Below are 26,533 nucleotides of genomic sequence, written 5' to 3' on the forward strand. Positions count from 1 at the left end.
TATGGTGGTGATATTACCCGAAAAATGAAACTCTTGAAGAGACAAGCAGAAGGGAAAAAAAAGCTGAGGAAAATTGGTAACATTGAAGTTCCAAAAGATACTTTTATAAAAGTTCTGAAAACACAATCTTCTAAATAATTGGTGGGGAAACATAAAGAATTTTAATAAATTAAAAACTATCTTTTTCTCATTACAATTTGTAATATGCTGACAACAGAATGAAAATTATACAATTTGCTTGTTACATTCAGGGTTTTCAGGTTTAAATAACCTACTAGCCTTTTGTTGAAAGGGAGTAATAAGTGGGTAGGTAAGAGCTTAGATTTGAAGCAGTGTTGTCTGTTCTCTAATACCTGTTCCAACCATTCACTAGTAAGGTGACCTTGGCCAAATTAACCGTTGTTTCCTCTTTGGTAAAATTGAGATTATACTACTACCTACATAGGTTGTTTTTGTGAAGATTAAATGAGGTAATACATTAAATACTCAGAAGTGCAAGACATAGTAAGCACTCAATCATAACTACAGTTAAGTCCTTAATGTCATCAAAAGCTTCTCAGAAGCTGACTTTAAGCAAAATGACACGTAGAAGAAAGTCCTTGAATAATGTCATTTCCTTCTAAGTGGTTTATAACATTGATGAGAAAAAAAACCTTGGTTTCTTAATGCATCATTTCATTTAAAGTCACAATTTCCATGAATCTCAATAAGTGAGGACTTTATGTTGTTTTCATGGAGTTTTCCCTTACTGACACTAAAAGACCCCATACTTAAGATTCCATCTACTTTAAGTTAAAGGATTTTAAAAATCACCTTAAGTGTCACATTTGTTAGCAGGATTAATTTATCTGATATATGAATCATTTATTAGACAGTAAACTTAAATAACATACTATCTAGACATCTCCAGTTCGTGATAAAATGTTTATAGATTTTATCAGGTTGTTAGTTTGAAACTAATGGTTTACATACATCTAAGTTAAGGACGGGAGCTTTTTTCCAGACATTCAGAACACATTTGTGTAAAATGACCAAAGGTTTGGTATTACCAGGAACCCATAATAAGACAGCCCACAAGGATAAAATTTGCCCACAAGGAAATTCCTTGTGGACAGAGGACAGACAGAACTCAAAGTCATCCTTCTGCTCACGTGAAACAAATGCATGAATGATTGCTTCCTCGGCCACGTGTTTCAGTAAACCAGATTAAAATATAACTGACTATACCTCTACCTTCCTCTCACATGTAAACTGTATATTCAGAGAAAGGCTAATCAGAAAGTCAAAAGAATGCAGCCCTTTGTCTCTTACCTGCCTATGGTTAAAGCTCCCTCCTTTCTTCGAGTTGTCCCACCTTTTAGGACCAATGTACACCTTACACATACTGATTGATGTCTCATGTCTCACTAAAATGTATAAAACTGGCCGGGCGCGGTGGCTCAAGCCTGTAATCCCAGCACTTTGGGAGGCCGAGGCGGGTGGATCACAAGGTCAGGAGATCGAGACCATCCTGGTCAACATGGTGAAACCCCGTCTCTACTAAAAATACAAAAAATTAGCTGGGCACGGTGGCGCGTGCCTGTAATCCCAGCTACTCAGGAGGCTGAGGCAGGAGAATTGCCTGAACCCAGGAGGCGGAGGTTGCGGTGAGCCGAGATCGCGCCATTGCACTCCAGCCTGGGTAACAAGAGCGAGACTCCGTCTCAAAAAAAAAAAAAAAAAAAAAAAAACTAAGCTGTGCCCTAACCAACTTGGGCACATGTGGTGAGGACCTCCTAAGGCTGTGTCGTAGGCACATCCTTAACCCTGGGAAAATAAACTTTCTAAACTGACTTGAGACCTATCTCAGATATTTTGAGCTCACAGTATTAAAGTGGGGATTTACTTAAAATTACGTGAAGTAGCAGCCTGTGACATAGCCCTAGATACATAAATTATTATCTAATTTATCTTCCCTCCCCCTTCCAGCTTCTCATAAAACACAGATGAAAACTGAAAATGACAGCAGTATTTTGAAAATGATATTATTTGAAACTAAAAAATTTGTAAAACCAAGTATTCTATCACTGCCAAGGGAAAGTTACAAATTACAACATAATATGTACTATGTGCTTGCTATTTAATAATTTATTAATATTAGCCTTTTTAATTCAGATTTTGTTTTCTTAACCTATGACTCTTTAGGAAACAGTTTGTTATAATAGCACAAAAAAAACCATGTTCCATAAATTTCTTTCCCCTTCCCACTCAGATGACTTAGCGATTTGGAGTTGTGTGCTTTCTAAGTGTATTCCTCAGATGACCTAATATTACTAAGATTTTAGCAAACATTAAAATATGTTTAAACACTTACCAATATTAAAATAAGCACTGTTTATTGAATTTAATATGTGACAACCACTGTGCTTAGCTCTGTATGCTTCCCTCATTCAGTGTATGTACAGATTTGGGGGGAGAAGCTGAGACTTCTTTATTTCCCAAAGTCACAGTTCTTGACAGAGCTGGGATTCAGTGGTTTCTTTCTTCAAAAAGCTAAGTTCTTTGCCTGACAGTAGCTTAGCTCCTGAGTTAGGGAATGAAAGTGGCCAGTTTTCCACTCCTCAGCTTGTGGAGGAGCTTAAGTACAAGAACATCAACTAAGCCCCTAATATCAAGGGCAGGAAAATGGAAAGGAGAATTTTTAGACTTTTAAAGCACAGAAATAACTGGTGAATCATGTTACAGCAGGTACCTTTAACTTTTTCACTGTGATGTTGTATGACTTTCTAAGGTAGGTAGTCAGCATAGTTTGTAGTAAACAATTTTTATTATTGGAAGTGTAAGTGGAATGCTACTGATTCACTAGTTATTTAAAAAACATTTATAAGGCTATTAAAACATCATCTGGAATTAAAATAAAGCAGCATAATGTATCTCACCCCAACTTTTAACCATAAAACCCTATTACCAATTTTATTTTATTTTTTATTTGCTATTTTAATATTTTAAGAAACTAAATACATTTTAATCACACAGACAAGCAGATAAGTAAGGCTTCTACCAGGTGGATTTATGAAATGCAAAATAAGCAAAAGAAAAGAAACATTTTGCTCCCCACAGATGCAGAGATGTCTTTTAACCCAAATCTCCTAATGCATGATGGCAACAAACCCAAAATAAACACAGGGTCATATGTACTGTAACTGATGGGAATTGAATGCATATATGATCTTCAGTTTCAATTCTGGAAATAAAATTTAGATAACTTATTATATACTTTATTTGAGTTAAAGATAGAAAACAATATACTTTTATGTAAATTGCTATGGCAATCTAAAGTTTACAGTAATTCCTTTTATACATACTTCATATCCTTTTAGACATTTTATTAAGGAATAAAGCTAATCGTATACTAAGTTTAACAATAATCAGAAAATATTCTTCAAAAGAATTTCCTGAAATGGGTTGGTAGGTATAAAGCTCATAATTGCCAAGATACTTATATTGGGGATATGAACCCAAGTCAATAAATAAAAATAAGATTTGTAAAAAAGTGCTATAGAAGAAGGTGCACAAAAAACATGCACTTACATATACTTTCCAAAAGGATGTAAAATGTACTTTTAGGCACTGTCATCTCTTCAAATTTCCTTTACCAACGATATATAGCACAATTTTTGATGTCTAGATGGTGTTGTAGGAAGATGACTAAGACAACCATGTGCAGAAAAGCATGTGTGTAATGCACAGAAAATATAAAGATCACATTCCAAAAATGAAGATCTGCAATGAGTTTGCCATCTGAAAGGTCTGGAGTGTGTTCCTGTCATTAAAAAATGAAAATATATGCCACCACTGGAGTCATATCACAAAATGGTACCTGATGTGTACGCTCTACCTTTAAGATGACTTTTTAAACAGGCAAGACATTTCTATGCTGTTTTATAGGTGGCTATGTGACTTCAGTACTTTATAATAAATAGCCAGTCAATCTTGAGAGCCAGCTACTTCTTTTAAATTCTAGTACAAGATATAAATATTCAAAATATGGAATGTTTAACATATATTCAAATGAAAAAATGACAATCTTCAAAATTTCCCAAGTTTTGCCATATTGCATAGCTGAAAATTCATCTACTACTTAGAAAAAAGTGCTCTGTTCGTTCAAGCAGATTTTGCTCCAGTCTCCTTCAGTTTCCTTCTTTCATACTGTATAGTGGATCCACAAGTTTATTGTGCACATGCATTAGACCTTAAAGAAAAAAAGCACAGTTCTAGTTGTTTTTGTTAATTTTGAACTATCTCATTTACTTTAGACAACAAAATATTTTTTATAGGATGCAGTAAGTCTGTTTGGTTCTCATCTTGATATAAAATAGTCAAGTTTATTGAAAAAGTACAAATAGAAATGTTTCAGAATGTCTAGTTTTATCTACTTAGCAAATACCAATTTATAATTATGTAACAGTGCAGATCTAGAATGTGTACAGGTACTTTGGGAGTAACCAGAAGAGCAGTTCTTGTCTTCAAAGAGAATCAGTATGACAAATTTGAATACTAACTTAGATAATATATTTTAATTACATCTAAAAGTCTATGTCGATCTTGATCCTCTGGCAGTTCCTCTACTAGATTCTAGTGAGGGGCTCAGAACTGCTGTCTTACTCTTAATACATTACCATATTCATTCATCTGGCAAATTATTTTCAACTAGTTTGGCATGTGTATTTATGAAAAAGGTTGATTACAAATTCTACATTGAGGGAGGGTTACTAAAACAATACAGAAAACAACCTGTACTAAATCATTTACTTCAGAATAGAAATTTAGATATTAAATCAGGTAGATTGTAACTTTCATTTTATAATTGGTACATACGCTTGCAGACTGCTCTTACCTATGAAAGCTTCTTGGGAAATAGCTGATCTTCCAGTTGCTTCTGTCTTAATGCCTCAGTACTATATTTCTTTGGGGAGAAAAAAGTTCTAAAAAGACTGTCTTTAACTCAATTAATAAACTAGAAATTTTATATTTTGAAGGGTAAAGAAAAGAATTAAATTTTCCGGTTATTAAGAACATGGGAGGCTGGGGAAAGGTACTTACAATTCGGTTTTTGCAGGAAATGGGATTATTGGATTGGAGAGATAGGGTGCTTGTTAGTACATAGATGTTCCTTGTCAGAAAGGCTGCAAAAAGCACTCTAAAATCCCAGCTTTGAGATATACCCACTTTTAAGGGACAAGCAACAAACACTGGCAAGTGCTTGTATAGTAGTAGAAATTCTAACCATAAGGACAGGAGTCTTCAAAGGAAGGAAGGGGGAAACATTCCATTCACTAGTGCTGCAATTGAAAGTAAGAGAATGCTTACTTCTCAGCAGCCTACTTGAAGGTCATATTAGCACCTGAAACTTAATAGCCAGTAGGAGAGGGAAAAATAAAGATAAGGGTAATATCAGCTGTATGATTTAGAAGAGGTAACATTTTCCAGAGTATCATTTTGTGGAGGATCATTTTTCTACTTAAATAGTATTCATCTGTCATTTGCTAACAACTATGATTATGGAAAGAATACACAGAACTTTAAAATACATGAAACTTAACATATAAGGAAAAACATTAAAAATTCAACTCCTTTATGAAGTTTGTTTTTCTATATATTGGATATATCTTTTATACATCAAACAGGACTGCTTCCAAACTAGAAGTAAGTATTTTGAAAACTCTATTAATTGCTTTTTAGATACTAAGTCAAATATTTACTGTGACCTCAGGTAAAAACTGACAACTTTCTACATATAAATTTTATATAAATAATTGCTAGTTAAGTCAATCAGAAATAATTATTCTGATAAAAATGCACCAGATTTCCTGACACTTTACCAGAAGAAAGGTTAAATGTCACAGATTCTAACCAATGTCTAATCAAAGTAACTTTTATGGTTTTGACTCAAAATGAACTCATTCTACCTTTGTCAAACTACTACGGTGGAGCCTACATACAAAGAGAAACAAATTCATGATGACAATGTCATGAAAATATACTAAAATCAAAGACATAAAGCTGTTCTATTTAAAAAGCAAAAGTGAAAAGCAAGAATGAATAAAACAAATCCCCAGGTACTAAACTTGTTTTCTTGTGATTTGTTATCTTTCAAAAGGTACATAGTGAAATACACTTGCATTTACTGACAATTTTTGTTGTTTTGGATCTAGTTAACTTTGATCTTATCTAGGCACTAAATGGAACCCTTTAAGATTCTGGCTGGCACTTTTTAGTGATGACAGAAGAAAGGGTAGTGATGTGAATGGAATTTGAAGAGTCATGGATGACAATTACAGGAATTTACATCCTCCACTATTTTGATATACTAGTAACTCAATGGAGGGATGAAAAATATACAAACTACATTTGAAATGTGTACATTTATGAATATTTAATTGCTCTACCCTTTACTAAAATTACTATAAAATGAGGCCCATATGTAGCCCAGAATATCTAAATTCTGTCTTTATATTTAAGGAGGTATCCTAACAGAGGCTGGTATCCTGAAGCCTCTTGAGAAATACAGCTCCAAAGTGGAAAATACTATTTCCTCTTTAGACAATGCAGCTATCCTCTCATGAATGGTCTATTTCAAAATTTTTCAGAAAGGCTTACAATTTAGATAGATGAACTGAAAGAACTAAATACATATAAACAACTACCACCCTTCTAATTTAAATTCTCTAACATGTCTATATACCTTTTTTGGAAGCAATATGATTTGGGAAAAAAAGCAGATGGAAATATGGTTTTGATGTAGATGGCATCTTACCTAGACTTTATTGTGGAAGGTAGTATAACAGAATAGACTAAAGACTATACTCCAGAGATCAGCCTGATTTTGATATCTATTACCCAGCTCTGCCCAAATATGAGCTGTATGACTTTGGGTAAGTAGCTCAACGTCTGTCTGTTAAGCCTATTAATTCATTTAAAAATTAGAGTATGAGTATCCATTTCATAACATTTTTGTAAGAATTAAGTAAATCAATAAGTAAAATGCATTTAGAATAGTGCCTGGTCATAGAGAGATGATGGGCTGTTATTAAGTATTTTATTAAATATTCTGTTATTAAGTATTTTATTAAATATTTACCAAAATGTGTAAGTCTGATAACCAAATTGTGATGAAATCAGATAGTACAGAGATTTATCTGGGACTTACTAGGACTTAGAAAATGGCATCTTAAATGAATTTTCTTAAAACTGGAATTAAAATTTGTGGATAGTGAGGATTCTGGGATGAAATCTAAATGATTACATGGAAAAATACAGTTAAAACTCCATCAAAAGCTCTTGTTTTATTCACAAATCTTCACTTTGTTTTTATGTATCAAATCAGAAGCTAACAATTTTTCAGTTTAGTCTGATATATTTGTGGCTTTGTAAACTAGTAATTTAAATGATAAAAATATAAATGACTGGAAATAATTTTTAAACAATAAGGAAATGTTTAAATAAATTATGACATGTACTTGACTATCCATTAAAATGCTTTCAAATATTTAATAAAACAGGAAAATGTGCGTGAAACATAAGCAGAAATATAAAACTATATACAAAGCATGATCAGCATTTTGTTTTAAAAATAGACTATTTTCAGTGCTTGCCAAATGTCAGTTATTTGTATAACACCTTTAAGACATTTGTCATATTCACACATTTACATGAAATATGAGTTACTGGTTTTTGCATTGACTTAAAAATTTAAGATACTGTACTATATTTCTGAATATGAGATGCTGTAGACTGTAAGACACACCATTATTTTATGTACCACTGAGAAAAAAATGCTACCAGGTAAGCTATGATCTGAAACCAATTTTAAGACACAGTCCAAGATAAGCAAGATCAATGTCAATGTGTCTTAGAGCCACATTGGTAGCTTTTTCTTGTCTTAAGCAGTAATACCAAAAAATATAGCTTTGATTTATTCATGTATTTTTTCAAATATGCATTAAAATAAATACCTAGTTACTAGAGTAATAAAGATGAAAAAGGTACAATCATGTAGCAAATGTAGCATACAGATCTTAGTGAATCACTGACCTATCTATATGAACAACTATATAACTTTCAATATCAGCTGTGTAAATACAGGTACTTTATGAAAATTACCTGTTTGGACAGCTTGCTTATATATGTGTAGTATGTGGAGCTGACTCTTAAATAAGGGAATGGGTTCTACATTGGGTATAGGCAAAATGTTCCTTGAAAATCTCTTAAACCATTACATCAAGCATATGTATTTTTAAATACACAGCCTGGTACAGCAAGGTTTCAGATTTACTGAACTAGACTACAGGAAAAAGCAAAAAGGAAAAAATCTACATGAAGTTTGGGCAATGAAACTCCTGCTTACTTGCAGAGTTTATTCCATAGTGCTTTAACATTTAGCCATTATAACTTTAATATATGGGAATAAATCAGCTTAAAATCGTAAAGATTAAATTAGACAGCAAGAGATCTCTATTTTCCATTATTAGGTTCTAAATTTAGAGGGGAGTGCGGGAGAGGGATTGAGGTGGGACTGGTAAACATGAAAAGGAATCCAGAATGAATAAAGATAAATTTTCTTTTGGGTTATTTAATCTTCTATATTCAATGTGAAAGTAAATTATTTTACTAAACCTTGGATTTCAAGAAAAATTGTTTACTGAATAGTGATTGAAGAAATTCTCTTCATGAAAAAAAACAGGTACTACTCTGAAGATTACTATTATCTGAGGTGAGAATTTTCCATTTCTTGAAAGAACCAGCTGTGTGTTGCCACTTTTCAATAGGTCACAGTGTGAGATTCAACTCCACAGTTTTATGAGATTTAATTCTACAATTAAGTTTTAATTGTCATCCACAACAGAATATCTCAGTCAGCTTTTGAAATTCACTGCTCACCTTTAAAGTATTTCACAGTTTTAACTCTTAATTCTAAAGTAGCATCTTCATCACATACAAAAATAGTTCGAGGATGCTGCTGGAAAGCGGAAACAGTCCACATGTGATTGACTCCTTCTTCGATTGCTTTGTACAGGGCAAATGCCTTGTGTGCCCCTGTTATGAGGATCATTACCTGAAAAATAATGAACATCAATTGTTAAAACTTGTTCCAAATGAGTAAGAAGCTCTATTTTTTTTAAACATGGACTCCAGCAGCAGTATTTTTCTAAGAGAAAAAGAAAAATACATAGCTCCACATCACAGTTCAAGGTATTTATTTCTACTTTTTAAGGTAACAAAACAGCACAAAATGTTGCTTTTAGTCTAACGAAGCAAAACAGTATCTTGTTATGGGGTATTAGTGCAAACACTATAATACTTGTAATTACTAACATAGTAAATGAAGATGTATAAAATAAACCTGGGAGAATGAAGAAAAGGACTGTCTTGCAAAAGCAGAATTACAAGTCTTCAAATGATTTATACAATCTAGAATGATATACCAAATTGCTATAGTGGAGATAAGCAATTACGTCAGAAAAACAAAGACTCTAAAACGACAGATATTTGAAGAGTTATCAAGAAGTCTGAAGAGCATCTTACTGAACACGTGCTATCCAAAGCTGACTTAGAATAAAAATTGGATTTAAAGAAGGATTAGGGATCTACTTAAACATAGGAACTGTCTTATAAGCACAGGACTGATAATTACCCTTATAAACTACTGAAAATCCAAGCTCTTGGTCCCCAATCCCTAAATGCCAATGAAATAATGTAATGACATGCAAATGTGAATGTATATGTGCCAGAATCTTCATCTTCTTTTAGCTGTAAATTGATCCCACTTAACACCTCATCTACACACACGTTTTTTGTAATGTAATCTTCATACATGATTTTTTTTCCTCATTACTATTGTTTTTAAAAAGTGTTAAAATGGCTGTAGTTCTAAAATATTTAAAACAAATTTGGTATTACATATTTTATAACTAGGCCTAAAATGGGAGGAAATACTCTGCACTCTCCTTGAATTACATCATCCAACTCCTCAAAACAACACCATGACAGAAATACTATTATTACTCACATTTTAAACATAGGAAACTAAGGCATATTCTATAACTTGCCCAAGGTTTTTGGTAAGATACAAACAAATAGTCTTATTCTACAGTCCATATTATTAGCAATTAACTACTACATTACATTGCCTCTTGTAAAAGTTCTAACAATTAGACAATATGTGCCAAGAGTCTTTTCACTAGTGAAGCACACTCTATAAAAAGGTAATGGGACAGGTGGCAAGAAATCTCAAGATCAAGTGTATATACTGAGAAAAAAACAAAAGACCACTAAATTTCTATTGGTGAGAAAAGGTTAAGTACATACCTAGCATTAACATTATGAAGGGAGTGGAAGGAAAGGAGGCTGCTGGAAGCTTAGGGGAGGATGAAGAATTCATTATTGGAGTTTATCTATGGCTAAGGCATAGATACAACATGCTCTCTAAATAGACTTGTTCTTATATGTGGTTGGTTCTATTATATCTGTTCTATTCTCAAGGAGATTATTTATCATATCATGGAAAAGGACAAACTGTATTGAATAATTTGGTATGCTTGTTCAAACTGCAGAATCCCTAAATTTAAAGAATCAATCTAGGTGTGGATACCAGGTGATTCTTATGTACACTAATGTTTGAGAACTAGTGCTCAGGCAGATTTTGCATTGATACAGCTTTATGCTACTTAAATAAGTGTAGAGCAATAACACTATTTTAAAAGGTTATGAAGTAAGCTAATTTTAAAGAATAATCAACATTTAATCATTCCATAAACTGATATAAATGATTTATAAAAATCTATAACCTCATATTAAATCCTCCACATGCCTTCTTGGTTAGCATTTTTAAATCAAATGTGATTTTTAATAAATGAGGAAATTAGCCCAGGTAACATAGTGAGACTTTGTCTCTTCCAAAAAAAAAAAAAAGGAAAAATCAGCCAGGCATGGTGGTGTGCACCTGAAGTCCCAGCTACTTAGGAGGGTGGGGTGGGAAGATCTCTTGAGCCCAGAAGATTGAGGTTGCAGTGAGCTGTGATCACACTGCTGCACTCCTGTCTGGGCAAAAACTAACCCAAAGAAAAAAATTCAATATTTGAATTAAATTGCATTAAAATTTACCATCTTGTTAAATGTAAAAATTTATTACATAACTCAGTTTCATATTTTAGAAATAAGATTGCTCTGAAATTCTTTTTTCATATTGACTATGAAATGTCAGTCTTTGAAAGGTCTTTTTCCACATATCTATGATTTTTAGGTGAGTTTCTCATATATTTTGATTGACAGTTCTATTTGTATATTCAAGTCTAAATATAAATATCAAGATCAGTTTCTTATTCATCATACTTTGTCTATACTTTTTTCCTCTGAACCTGTCCAATCTGGCTACCAGAAAGGAACAGAGTTCTGGGTTTCTATATAATTTAACTACATATAACCATGAACTGACTACAATTTGTTCTGTATTCTCAAGGAAGAAATTGACAGCCCAATTTATAAAAACTTAAAAATTATGCAGGATCTGCTGTTCAGAGCTCTTTTATGCTTAAAAACACCAAACGTATAACAGATCCAGCCTTAGCTGAGTTGCTTTTCTGCTGGAAACCAATAGGACTCTATCATCCTGCATACAGTAGAGAAGCATTTAAATTATCGTGAGAACTCCAAAAAAGGTGTAGTGTAACTAGCATTGCATCTTTGTTCCAACAGTCCTTTCATGAGGCACTTTCAATAAAAAACAAACCATATAATCAGTAAGATTTTCAGACCTCAAACCCAAACAGGAATAGGCAAGTGAAGTAGTACCTCAAAAGTGGTGCTAAATTCTTAGTTTACAGCTCCAAAAGACTTAATTGATCCCTAAACCTGTCAGTGAGACTGACAAAAGTTAGTTACTGAACACCAGAAAAGAACTTATACTGCAAATAGAATGCAATCAAAATATCACTTAGTCAGCATCGTAATCCTTCCAAAATATTAATATATTGACATCAAAGGAAATACAGCAAAGAACATTTAATGCTTACTTCTCTAGCATCCATCACTGTCCCCACACCAACAGTGAGAGCCATAGTTGGCACTTTTGATAAATCTCCATCAAAATATTTGGCATTTGCCAAGATGGTATCCATTGCTAGAGTCTTTAATCTTGTCCTTGACACTAAACTGGATCCCGGCTCATTGAAGGCAATATGACCATCTGGACCAATTCCTTTGAAAAGAAATATACATACATATACATATACACATGAAGTACACAGGTTTCACAAAGTTCAGTGTGCATTAAGGAACCCCAAAAAAAATCACTTACCTTGTTTTATTTTATACTTGAATTCCTATTACTGCATTAAAATATTTCTGTATTGATTCAACAAATGTTTCCATGTTTTCTACATGCTTAGCAATGAGCTGGCATGATTCTAATAGTAATTTAAGTATCACCTTATAGTAGTATAACATTTTATAATTTATAATGCCCCTTCACATACATCATCACAACAGATTATTAAATATTACTTAATAATCTTATGAGATGGTCAGATTAGGCATATCTCTTTCCCTCTTTTCCTCCATCTTTTTTTAAACACAAAAGGAAACTCTGATGCTCAAGAAAAATAAGTGACTTGTTCAAGGTCACAACTGGGTAAATACTGAGACAGGACTCGAATCTGTCTTCTGATTCCTAACTTGGACATCTTCACAGTCACACTTATTTACTTGGTTGTAGTCCAGATAGAGCAATTATCTAGCAGACCTTTCTGTAGTATAGTTTCCTCACTTACAAAAAGGTATGGATTGGACAAGATAATGCCTAAGGCAATAGTTTTTTTCAAACTTTTCTGACTGTAACTCTTGTAAGAAATAACATTTGATATTGCAATCTAGTATATATATACACACATACAACACAAACATATAAATTAAAGCAAAAATTGCATGAAATCATACTTACCATTACTAGGAACCATACAAGCTGTTTTCTATTACATTGCATTTCATTAACAAAAAGAAAATGTTCCATGCGACTGGCCATATTGCTTTCATAATTTAATAATGGGTGACAACCAGTTTTAAAAACACTGCTTTAAAGAGATCTAGTGCCAATTATAATATTCTAGGATTACCTCTAAAATATAGACAGGTATGATATTCCTTATTTGAAAGAAATGGAGGGTCATTCTTTTCACAAAATTAAGACTCTTTCCATTACATAAATAAATCAAGTTTTATTTACAAGTACCCTAGTAGCTAGTCACATTTCTGGCAACCTCAGCCAAAAAATAACTGCCAATTCTTTGAAGAAAATGTATCTTTTACATTTATATTCTGTGTATTTACTTTAATGATAAGTGTATTTTACTGACAGCGCACAATTCTAGCAAAATTTTCCCAGGCCACAACAAGATAAAATATGACACAGAGTAACCCAGTTTTGAAAAATGGAGGAAGAAATGAATATTGAAGCAGATACAGAATGCCAAAGTACAACAATTTAGGAATTTTTAATATGGAGACATAAGGCCAGACCTACATGTAGTTAATATGCACTGACTATTTCTACTATTAAGTATGTATCTGCTTATAAATATATATAATTATAGACATTAACTTCTCTAGATTTGTAAAAGTGTTCTGTTTCTCCTGTTAGATATACGTATCCCTAACGTTTATTATTTCTCTATATATGTGTAAAGAGGGAAGGATGGGATCAGGAAAATAAAAACTTTAGGAAAAAATATGAAGTCTACTAAGATCTACTACAGGTGACCTCACTGGTGATTTGGGCCTTACAGAAGCTAAGCTGAAATTATAAGCAAAGGTTAATAATGGAGGAGGGTCAAGATATTTGCTTGTTGGCTATGAATAACTGTCAAAAACTGAGGTTCCTGATACAAAATTTTTTAAATGTGGCTAATTCTTATTCAGCCTTTAAGTCTGAATTTAGATATTAGCATCTCTGAAACATCTCTAAAACTCACTGTCTGTAGTAAGCATCATTTCTGTGTTCCTATAGCTCTAAGCATAGAATGTACATGTACTCTTCATGAAAGTAAGGGCTTTATCTTCATTACTATATTCTTACCATTTAGAACAAGTGACAGGTAGGAAGCATTTACTAAATAATGGCTGAATAAATGAATGTACAGTTGCTATTCTTTGGTCAGCTCAGTATAGTTTCTTCCATCTCCCCCTTGTTCTCTTCTGCCTTTCTCACCTCACCACAGGGGCTGGAACAACTATAATTTCCCATATCCCTCTTAAGTAGAGTGACTGTGGTCTAGAGATAAGCACTTGTCTCAGGCTGAGCCAATCAGAATCTCTGTCTGGATCTGAATCTTGACCAGGGATACAGTAAGGAAGAAGGCATGGAGAATTGAAACACTGGATGACAGTAAGGCAGGGAGAAGACAGATGATGAGTTTCTACTTCTGAGATCTGAGGTTCTCTGGTTCTTGTTTTTCCAAAGACTTGGTTGTTTTAACTTTACCTTCAGTTTGTGAGTTACCCTAGAATCATTCCAGTTAATTTACTTTTGGTCCCATTAGTTATTTCCTTTTTCTAGCAAATCAAAGAATCCAAGCATGCAACCAAATCAAAATGTTAGTTTTCCCCACTGTCTTCTTTTATTTTTTTCTTTTTAAAAATGCTGTTACCCAGGCCAGGCATGGTGACTCATGCCTGTAATCCTAGCACTTTGGGAGGCCAAGGCAGGTGGATCACCAGAGGTCAGGAGTTTGAGACCAGTCTGGCCAACATGGCAAAACCCTGTCTCCATGCTGGGCAAGGTGGCAGGTGCCTGTAGTCCCAGCTACTTGGGAGGCTGAGGCAGGAGGATTGCTTGAAACTGGGAGACAGAGGTTGCAGTGAGCCAAGATCAAGCCACTGTACTCCAGCATGGGTGACAGAGTGGGACTCCATCTCAACACCACCACCAAAAAAAAAACCGAAAACACTATTACCTTAAGACATTTTAAAAGTTAATATATTTAGATTTTATTGTAAAGCTAGATTTTATTATCATTATTATTATTTTTGAGATAAGAGTTTTGCTCTTGTTGCCCAGGCTAGAGTGCAATGGCATGATCTCGGCTCACCGCAACCTGCGCCTCTGGGGTTCAAGCGATTCTCCTGCCTCAGCCTTCAGAGTAGCTGGGATTACAGGAATGCGCCGCCATGCCCAGCTAATTCTTTTCTTTTTAGTAGAGATGGGGTTTTCCCATGTTGGTCAGGCTGGTCTGAAACTGCTGACTTCAAATGACCGACCTGCCTCAGCCTCCCAAAGAGCTGGGATTACAGATGTAAGCCACTACCCCAGTCCTGGATTTTATTTTTAAAAATCCATGTTTGTATATCTTATTGCTAGCGTTAAGTCAGGAATTACATGATACACCTTGACCCTTCCTCTCAACACGTTTGCCATTAGAGGAAGAATGAGAACATTTGAGTATATATTTCCTCCTTTTTCTTTCCCTCTACCAAGGAAAGGGAACTCTGCTCTAATTCCCTGGAATGAGCAATAGCAGATTAACATTTTTGAGCTCTTCTCATTCTACTGTTTCCAATTCAAAGGGGAGAAGTGAAAAACCCCATTCTGGCTTCAAGCCCAAACTGCAATCTCTATTTCAACTTTACCTTTAATAAAGCTGATATTTTGATCCCATTTGGCACAGTTCTTAGAGTTTTTATTAACCAAACCCTGGAACAAAAGAAGGGTAGTGGTAAGACCCAGATGCCAATCCTCATCTAAAAATCCAATGATGATAAACCTAGATCAACAAATAAGATTCTTTCATGAATACACATCCAATATTAGGGCATCCCAAATAAGGAAAAGTTCAGAGAAAATGCAATAATCCTTCTCTCTCTATGCACAATTATGTCCTTTAGATGATATTTATAAACTATCAGGCATTGGATCATCACATGACTACAGTGAAGATGTTAAGCAAAGAGGCATAAGAACTCTCTTAAATATATTTGGGAACGGGGAGGAGTGGGGAGACAACTACAGGAAGCTTAAGACAAACTTGTTAAAAAACCAAGTCAAATTCTTTTTAGTGGTGTCAGTGACAAACATAAATAATTATAATTTATGCAACATCTATTTCAAAAGGAAAACTGAGGTGGTTTATACATAACCCACCCCTCCAAAAAAAAAAACAATTAACTAAAAAGACGTACAAAATGACTTAGTTATAAGAAAAGAGGAAAGTTTTACCATGCATCTTGGATAAGAGTTATAGCCATAAATATTATTTTATGCACTGAACACTTTCTGGAAGGCAGGCAAAGGAACAAAATCAAGTGTTCTTATTAGTCTTGTTCCCCATAGTAAAATATAGTTCCTATCTTTGAGTCTACAAGGGATTTGTCACATGCATACTTATGTAAGGTCAATAAATTAATGGGGAGGGGGAAGAAAGTCCACAAATGAAGATATTTTTCAAGCAGCCACTTTTAATAATGAGCCTCCAACAACTAGAAGCCTTTTTTTTTTTTTGCATTACAGTAAATGTGCGGAAACATTTTTTGATATAAGCAGTTCAAGTGTGTTGTATTCCAGAAATTCTACTAGATTTTTGTGTGGAGTTAGAAAATCTAAAGATAGATGGTCTGTGCAGTCCGCAGACACTCTTAAACATCTATTGTCTTAGCCTGCATATTGGAAGGTACAAATGGTAATTATCTCAAAATTAAGCCATATGTATAGAGCAGAAATGTACAAATGTTCTCTAGGATTACTGAAGCAATATTAGTAAATTTTATTTAAAACAGGTAACCTTCTAATTTGAAAAGCATTAGTCAAACTTGGTTTCTTGCTCCAACAAAATAATCATTCTATCAAGAAAGTAAATGATATTGGCTCTGCTAGGTAGAAGTAAAAACTATCTCAAAGAGAAGATTTCAATCTCACTGGATGTGCTTAGAGGTAATTCGGTAAAAATCCCAAGGAATTCAATAATTCTAAGGGACAATTATTTCAGCATTTATAGTTGAGAGAGAAAGAGAAGACTGAAGTAGCACTTACGGATTACCAACTACATACCAAGTACTGTGTAAGGCATTTTATACATGTTACAACATGATTAATTCTCACACATTTTGGAAAGGATAATATTAATCCTCTTATACAAATGATGTACTTATACTGAACTTCAATAAACTTTCCAAGGTCATACAGATACTAAGTGGCTAAAACAGGATACAATTTTACGTCTGACTTTAAAACCCAACTTTCCCCAAAGATAATCAACTATCTCAACCATACTTGGCCACTTCAAGAATAAATTAACCTCAGTACAGCTCTATTGAAGATGGAATTCATGTAATTTTGACCAGTGTTCTATATTAAATTAATTATGTTATATACAGATAATTTATAGTGTTAGTATTTTTAGCTGAATATTAAAGAATCTGGCAAAAAACAATTTTGATTTTAGTTTAGCTGATGTTATACTATTCTGACAGCAATGAGCTAGCTGTCTGTGATAGTTTGTACTGATAATAGAAAACCATGTTGCCATTACAAAAGAAAAAACTTCCTATTTTTAACTGTAGATTATGTATACTCACACACATATATAAATTACAAGTGAAATTCCATAAATTAAACATTCATTTTGCAATTTATTATGACAGTTATACAGCTTAACTCCTATTAACTTAAGGCTGTTAACTAAAAAGTTTTCCATCATTCTTAACTGATTACTCAGTAAGATGAAACAATTAAAGTCATCTGATAAAATCCACCTGTTCCTCATGCAGATTAAACTGTAATTTGATAAACAGGCTGGCTGGAGTTTTAATGAAATAGTAAAAAGAAGCTATCCTTTAGGTAAAGAAACAGATTACTCATTTTGAAACGTGGTAAACTGTTTAAAGTGGTAATTGTAAGAGTTTAATGGGGATTGGTATCTACCTCTCAAGGCATAATGTATACAATTCCAGCTGTCAATTTGAAGATTAAGATGAGAATTTTTAAGATTATTTTTTAAAAAAGATGAAGTAAAATAGGAATCAGTAGCAGAATAAATGGGTATTACAGACAGCCACAGGTGCTCTTTACATTACACAATGGGAAGATATCTTGTTTAAGTTTAAAAATCCCTAATTCAAACACTCACAATTAATGACAAAAGGTTTTTACATACCGCCAACAAAAAGATCTATTCCTCCAGCTTCCTTTATTTTCTTTTCAAAGGCATCACATTCTGCTTGTAAATCTGCAGCATTCCCATCAAGGATATGTGCATTATTAGGATCTATATCAATATGCTTAAAAAAGTTATTCCACATATAAGAATGGTAGCTTTCAGGATGATTTCTCGGAAGACCTAAAGATGAAGTTATTAAAAATATAAGAATTCCTAGAAATAAATTTAAAGTTTATTTTTCTGTTTAAGTTATAAACACTATTTACTATCTCTAACTTCTCTATACCATATTCAATTTAAAAGCCTTTTTATGTGGAATATATGATTATATACCCAGTATTAATAACCTTAAATGTATGCATTAATTCATAAAATATCTTATGAAGTACTGTTATCTCATTTTATAGGTGAACAATTGAAACACAGACCTCTTTCCCAAAGGTCCCATAGTTTACAAAGGAGTTAGGATTCAAACACATATAGTTCATGTGCATTTAATCACTATACTCCACTTCTCAAACACACAAAATTTTAACCAATGAAACTGACGTATGTGTTAAGCTCAAAATTAATTAGACATTCAAGTGAAATGACAGCCATGTTCCTCCTCTATTCATCCTGTATGTGCAGATTATGTGGGATCACAGCAGTTCTTTGGCTATCATTTACACTACCATTAAATATGTATTTCTATATTTAAATTTTGACAGTTTCTGTGCATCGTAGATTTCAGGTAGGCAAGTTGACAATAAATTATAAACACTTCAGGGCTACCAGTATAGCTTTTTATTTGAAAAAATACTTAACTAATTACTTTTACATATACATTTCTTAGTTGATCCCGACAACACTGGTTTTAACTCTTCCTTAAGAAGAAACAGAATGAGAAATGTGAGTAGACTGGCTTAAAGTTACATCACTGTTGAGTGGCAGAGCCCAGGATGAATGCAGATCTTCTGATTTCTAGTCCTTCATTCCTTCCACTATTCTGTGCTGCTATCACAAAAATACAGTTTTTTATATAAACTGCTAACCTCATCTCAAGGCAGTATATTACATTCTAGAAACATATTCATACATTAATATTATATTCAAAACATAAATTCAAATATACTAATATTCTAAAACTACATTCATTTTATTCAAAATATAACATATCCAAATAATATATTCAATATATTTAAGTACAGCTTACCTACATATTCATCCATATTAAAGGTCTTCACATATTTAAAAGAAAGGTGTCCATTCTTATGATACTCTATTAGTTTTTTATAGCATCCTAAAGGCGTACTCCCTAAAAGACATAAAAATTCCATTTTCTAACATGACTTAATAATCCATTAAAAAAAACTTTTTATTAACTTTACCTATCCTTTTCTTACTTAATATTCTGTATTTCTGATTAGGCAATTATTCACTTAAATACATAATCAATTAACAAGTACTTTGAAATTTTGGTAAACTATAATTTGCTGAATAAAGCTGGAAATCCGTAAATAAAAATTAAAGTTTGGAAAATTATCCTTGAGTTGTTGGGTATTGGGAATTACTATTACAAATTCTAATATTAGAAACTTCTAGAGTATATGTTTGAATTTTTAAAGATCTACCTTTCTGAAAAAAATCTTGAGTTCTTGCACAAATGATATATAAATAGGTCAAGTGTTGACCATTTACTGAAATCAAAAGGGAAACCAGAGCTAAATTTAAATATTGCCACTACTTTCAAAATAGAATCTGAAAGTGGCAAAGACTGAGTGAGGGACTTTAGCCTTACAGCTGTTTAACCGGAGTCCCTCATCTTTTGATATCTTCAGCATGTATCAGCTAAAATGTGTAAGGTGAGAAAAAGAAGTGATTTGTTTAAGATAGACAGAACTTATAGGAAGGAGGATCTTGGCTTGTGATATTTCATCTGAGCTTTTGATTCTATTGTTTTATAATGTAATTCTTTTTACATGTTTTATAAAATTATAGTTGATATGTAAAAAGATGATGCTTCATGATATGACAAAATAAATTTAGCCACTTGAGGATGGCCTTCATCTTTGTTTTCTAAATTTGTTACCTTTCATTTTTTTCATTTTAACTTCAAACTGAAAGGCTAGATTGACTGCATTCTTATAACAAGTTATCTGGCTCTCCCAATCCTACTTGAAGTACTGATTCCTAGTTAACCCACCATCACAAAACAAAACAGTGCAAAACAAAAGGCTGCACAAAAAAATTCCAACTCAATATCATACAGAAATCTGATAAAACTATTTGACAAAAACAAATACAAAGGAAATTCAAGAATAGTAAAAAGATCGCCTCTCATTTGAGATGACAGAATAATAGACAAGGCTATAAATAAATACCACATTGGTTCACAGAAGAAGAATAGATTTTCTAAAAGCTAAATACATATGTTGTTTTAAATTGCTATTATTAATTTAAAAATTATGTAGTCAAGTTTTACCATTCTTTCTCAATGAGCTATAGCCCACTAACATGAAACTCGTATAAAAGATGGATAACTATGCTTTCCCTCTTCCTTTCTAGAAATATAAATGAATATCTTTTCTCTTTTATTGTCAATAGACGAGTTATAGGAGTCTCTCAATTGAAGGATATATGAATAAAAAGGTGAGCTATCACAATGGAGGTGACAAAAACATTCATTTTCTATTTTGTAATCAATGTGGCTAAAAAAAGACTGAAGAAAAAAACTAAAGAAACTTCGTTTTAATATTTGCTTTGTAAGTAATGGTCATTTACTAACACAATTTAGCAAGTACCTACTATGATTTATATAAAACAAAGATTAAGACTTCTTTCCTGTAAGAACTCACAATACAGGGATAAGCAAGTACAAAATAACCATGACACAAGGAAAAACATTCTAAATAAAGTAAGTTTGAGTATTGTAGTACATCAAAGAAAAAAGACTACAGTCTTGCTAGTTAGAAGAGCAATGAAAGAAAATGGCATTTCAATTCAGTCTTGATGAAGGGATACAATTTCCATAAAGAGGGAACTGTAACTCAGAGCAGACAAAAGCTTGAGCAGGAAGTTCAATGATGACATCTGTCTACCATGTGGCTAGATGCTGTGCTGGTGTTTTTATATATTGCCTCATGTAAAGCTCACAAACTTGAGAAACTGGCATTATCTTTCCAATTTTGAAGACAGAATAACTGGGTCAAAAAGATTAAGAAATTTGCCAAATATCACATGGCTGTGAAACCAGGGATTCAAACTGAGATAGGTCTGGTGCCAGAGCTCATATAGATTCCATTAAATAACATGCTAGGAACATGAGTGAAAGCAAAGCACAGCATCCAGCAAGTTCAAGAATTACAAGCCTATTCTTGAAATGGAAGTAGTCAAAACTGCCTAGCCCAGTTCTGTGTAGGGGAATGGTGGGGATTAAGTTTGGGAAGCAGATCAGGCCCACAGCATGGAGGCCTTAAAATGTTCACACTCATTAAGATCATGTGAGCAAATATAAAGTTGAACAGATATTGTCCAGAAATTGTGCTTGGTAGGGAGATAATTACAATACAGCCTGATACTAGCAATTTGTATGTTCAAGTCTTAAAGCAGTGGGGGAAGAGGGGGAAGAGGACATAATTAACCTTGTCAATGGTCAATGAAGGAGAGTAATTGCAAATGTCAACAAAGTTTTCCAGAGATACTCGCTTGGCAGGTATATTACTAGCAGTTATACTACCCAAAATAAAGCAAAAGTTGTAGATCTAAATACACAAAAACATGTTGAGCACTGCTGACATTTAAGACTCTCTAAGTCCTTCTATCCCCAACTCAAATTACTGTTTTTTCTGCATCATAATTAACATAATGTCATTAATAGAAGTAGGCTGAGTTTAATGAAGGGTAACAGTACAGAAATCACGTTCAACCACAAGGGCTCACATATCAGAACTGAGGGTGCTGAGGGTGTAGTACTGGTGTGTCCAATGGAAAAAAAATCCCCTTTTGCCATTTTCACCAAGATCTACTGCCCTGGACCAAAAGAGAAAAAGCAAAACAAAAAAATCAACTTAAAGAGTACCATGCATGGATATTACTCAAGTGAAAAAAAATTATAATTGTAGTTTTTATGTAATCAGCATGTATGAAAGGAGAAGTAGGAGAAAATAGTCTTTAAGTAAAATACACTTATAGGAACTATAAATTTATAGAGTATATACAGTATACACATACACTATCTTAATCTTTATCCTTCTTAAAGGTAAGAAAACCAAGGCTCAGGGGTATAGAACAAATGCCTTGTAGTCAATAAGGAGCAACTTTAGTTCTAGGTCTAATATTCTTTGTGGAAATCATGGGTCAATAATATCAAATAAAGTGCCATAGATCAAATGACACCACCTGGTCATTTTTTAAGATAATCTTTAATGGAAAACTGAATTCACTAAAATATGTAATTAATGCTTCTCCTTAAACTGCAATGACGACATACTTTTCACTTGTAATACATCTATAATAGAACTAAAGAATAAACGCTAATAAGCATTACATAATTTATAATTTCTGTATTAGTAAGAATGTATAAAGCAGGTGAAGTTAAATTAAGAGGTAACAGTACATACCTTAGGTATCACTTAATGATTAATAAGAAAGCCAATCACCTAAAAACTGGTATGAACGGTAAAAGCAATGCTCCCCAAAACAAAGGACTACTAGAAAATGTATAAAAAATATGAATATCACTTAAGTTACAATATTTCCTATTGCATTTTGGAGTGACAGGTGAGACTGAATTTTGACATAAGAACCAGTAACAAATTGTAGACAGATTTTATATATATGCATTTTTATGGCTTTTTACACTATGATGTTCAATTAGTGATATGGCAATAAATGAATGGGAAAAGTATGTTACTAAGAGAAACCCTACAATTCAATCAGAATTAAATTTAGATAACGTTAGAATCTAAAATGGAAAAAGCAGTTTATTACCTGTTGGTAAACCCAGTGTAAAATATCTGTCCTGTCCAGGTTTGAACTGAATGATGCGATTACAGATGTATTTGGCTGCCCATTCACTAGCCAAGTCATAGTTATCAAGAATTACAAGCCTCATTATGGTGATGCACAGCTTCCAGAATAAGAAGTTCAAACCTAAGGAAAGTCCATTGTAGAACACTTTACATAATAAATAAAGATAATTTATTTAAATTTAATAATTCAAAATAATAAAAGATAAAATAGATCACTGAAACAGAAGCATAATATACAGTTGATTTTAAAAAGTACATTACTTAAGAAGGACATGCACATATACAATCTGAATTTTAAAAATAGTAATAATAGCTGTTCTCTTTTGAGCAGACCCTGAGTTTTAGGCAGTGGGCTAGGTCATTTAAGTATAGTCAGCCTTCTGTGGATTCCATATTTGAGGATTCAAGCAACCAGGGACTGAAAATATTCAGGGACAAAAGATGTTTGCATCTTTGTCTTTCTTTTGAATACTAAGCATTTATTTTAAATACTATGCCATTTAAGATGAGGGACTTAAGCATCCGTGGATTTTGGTATTGTAGTCTCTCTGTATGGCAATTCGGCAAAAACCTTCAAAATTAAAAACCTACATATCATTAGGTAGGGCTGAGCAAAGTAGTCCTCTGCGAATCCAAGGCACTTTCCCCTTGCATTTGAGAGGTGGTGGAAGGCAGCGTATTGTAGGGAGAGTAGCCTTTGATCCTTTGCTACCTGGGCATGGGGAGATGGGGTTTCACTGGGCTTTAGGAAGTCAAAACAAATTGGCCTTAAGTTCCCTGCCTCCATTCTACTCCCTCACTGTGAATAGTCCTGTGATAAAAATGACTGTAGGTATATTTTTGATATAATTAATTATTTTCTTTGGGTAGATACCCAGTAGTGAGACTGCCTGATCAAATAGTTCTATTTTTAGTTCTTTGAGAAATCTCCATACACTTTTCTATAAAGTTGAAATAATTTATACTACCACACATAGTGTATAAATGTCCCCTTGTAACACACTACATTCTATAACAACAATTCCCATCATTCTTAGATTTTAATTCTTAGTTTTATATTTAAATGGATCAGTTACCAATACCAAGCCTTTTATAGTATTGTTTCAGCATTCCTGAGTTTTGTAACCACATACTTTACAGAGTAATAAGTCAAATTTTCTAAATTAATGGGAGTAAAAGGTCTTCTTATAATGAATGTATGGAATCTAAATGTCTTTAAGAAGACAACAGTTTTGAATTCTGACACAACAACAAAAAATTATGATCACCATGATCTAGAATTCTGGCCCGGTAACAACTATTTATTTACAGAAAATAAATTACACAGTCATAAATTCAGTCCAACAAATAGACTCAGTCTCCATTTAAATATATCCATAATCTAATGTCAAAAACAATTTTAGAGTTAAACCAAATAATCAGAAACAATTATTGGCTGTAAAGACCATCAATGATGTATTTACTTCTAACAAGAATATAGGGCAAACTGATTGTTAATAAAATGAAAAAACAAGGTAAGGAGGACAAGAAGCATTAGAGCATTCCACTGTCTTCTGTGTCCTGGTCATGCTATTTTTCTCAGTTCAACACACACTTGAAGACCTATTACATGCTAAACACTATACTAGTTTCTGTAGACACAAAAATGATTAAGAACGCCATTGTCAAAAGGGCTTAAAATCACTTAATTGTCTCTGAGGTTGAAATCATTATCCTTATTCTTCAGATATAGAAAACTGCGGCTGGGTGCGGTGGCTCACGCCTGTAATCCCAGCACTTCGGGAGGCGGGTGGATCACGTGGTCAACAGATCCAGACCATCCTGGTCAACATGGTGAAACTCCGTCTCTTCTAAAAATAAAAAAACTTAGCTGGGCATGGTGGTACGTGCCTGTAATCCCAGTTACTCAGGAGGCTGAGGCAGGAGAATTGCCTGAACCCAGGAGGCGGAGGTTGCGGAGAGCCGAGATCGCGCCATTGCACTCCAGCCTGGGTAACAAGAGCGAAACTCCGTCTCGGGAAAAAAAAAAAAAAAAAGAAAGAAAATTGCAACTTTGAGAAGTTTATAGCTGACGTTAAAATGTGGCCCGGGGAGCTGGCTTTAAAACTAAGTGTATCTGACTCAAAGACCCATATGCCAAAGTTGTATTATCGGTTTAGAATCACTTAGAATGCTAGTTAAAAATACAGATTCTCAGGTCCCTCTCCCTAGAGACAGTGTTTCAAAAGATCTGAAATGAAGTCCAAATAATCTCCGCTTTTACAAATTATCACAGGCGATACTCATCATTAGGGTGAAATTGGTTAAGAACACTACACACCTCATTGAAACGAAGTTCAAGCAAGTCTCTCAGACCAAGGTACAGGCAACTTTTTGTTTTCTTAAACTCTCTGGAGGGTGCAGAGTTCACCTCCAAAAATCCCAAATGAATCCCCTCACTTAGAGGAAAAAACGATTTCTCCACCACATTTATTTAGGATTTTAAGATCTGATTTTTCCAGGTTTTGCGAATCCTCAGAGATCCAAACTACGAGGTCTTACGCAATTCCCTGGCATCACGACAATTCAGCATCAAAAACCAACAGAGCACCACCCTTCCCTCCTCTTCCCTCAGGTGCTGATTCATTTTGGATGTGCATCGCTAGGAAAAATAGCTGCTGAATATAAATCGCAAAACTTCAAAGCTGGATGGCAACATCTACACCCCTGAAGTTACACAGCTAGTTAATGGCGGGGCCAGCACCAGAATCTGCACTTGCAGATCCTCTGCTCCGAGCTTTTCCCTACTCCACCTGACCTGGCCTGACAGTGTAAGGGTGGCCTGGCCTCGCGTGTGGGAACGACTCGATGAGGGACGACAGGCAGCAGAGAAGGCTGCGATTCCTGCCCGGGAAGCGGGGACGGCAGACCCCTCTCAGCTGCGCAGCTGCCGGGCCCTCACTCGGCAAACCGTAGCGAATGCAAATGAGGACGACTGTTAAGGAATTTTTAACAAGTGTAGGGAGAGGTGTCAGGAGAAAGCCCCGAGAGAGGACAGAACAGGGACGCCTCCTCCCGGAGGCCCAAATCCGGAGAGGACAAATAGGTCCGCGAGGGGCAGGGCCGGGGACTCCACGCGCCCCAAGCCTCGAGGCTCCTGAGACCTCATTCCGCCCCGGCCCGGCGTCCCCGTCTCGGCACAAAGCCTGCACAGGGCGAAGTCGCCGCCGGGTTCCCCGCCTCAGTCCCCTTCTTGGGCAGCCTCCCCGCTAAACTTACCGGCTAACCCACCGACTCCTCCGACGCTGGAACAGAGGGAACAGGCAACACCCAACCACCCTCGAGCGACCCCGGCGGGCCAGT

The 26,533-nt window shown here is 34.2% G+C and overlaps 2 protein-coding genes across 4 annotated transcripts in view; one reads left to right on the plus strand and one right to left on the minus strand.

The window, feature by feature from the left end:
• GUF1 (GTP binding elongation factor GUF1) overlaps positions 1 to 20,215 on the plus strand; it is a 41,391-nt gene extending 21,176 nt beyond the window's left edge. For all 3 annotated transcript variants that reach the window (XM_021670381.2, XM_012441114.3, XM_012441112.3), the window contains one exon: positions 1 to 20,215. In XM_021670381.2, the coding sequence (XP_021526056.1) occupies positions 1 to 138 (138 nt within the window). In that variant the 3' untranslated portion in view covers positions 139 to 20,215.
• On the minus strand, positions 2,787 to 26,533 carry GNPDA2 (glucosamine-6-phosphate deaminase 2). The gene is made up of 7 exons (XM_012441115.3): positions 26,450 to 26,533; positions 23,151 to 23,312; positions 19,375 to 19,476; positions 18,177 to 18,359; positions 12,051 to 12,235; positions 8,920 to 9,094; positions 2,787 to 4,231 (listed from the first exon to the last, which is right to left on the minus strand). The coding sequence occupies exons 2-7, from the start codon at positions 23,272 to 23,274 to the stop codon at positions 4,170 to 4,172; spliced, it is 831 nt and encodes a 276-aa protein (XP_012296538.1). The 5' UTR covers positions 23,275 to 23,312; positions 26,450 to 26,533; the 3' UTR covers positions 2,787 to 4,169.

The sequence above is a fragment of the Aotus nancymaae genome, unplaced genomic scaffold, assembly GCF_030222135.1.
Source record: "Aotus nancymaae isolate 86718 unplaced genomic scaffold, 86718_ANA_hifiasm-v0.15.2.pri h1tg000006l, whole genome shotgun sequence".
Taxonomy (NCBI): domain Eukaryota; kingdom Metazoa; phylum Chordata; class Mammalia; order Primates; family Aotidae; genus Aotus; species Aotus nancymaae.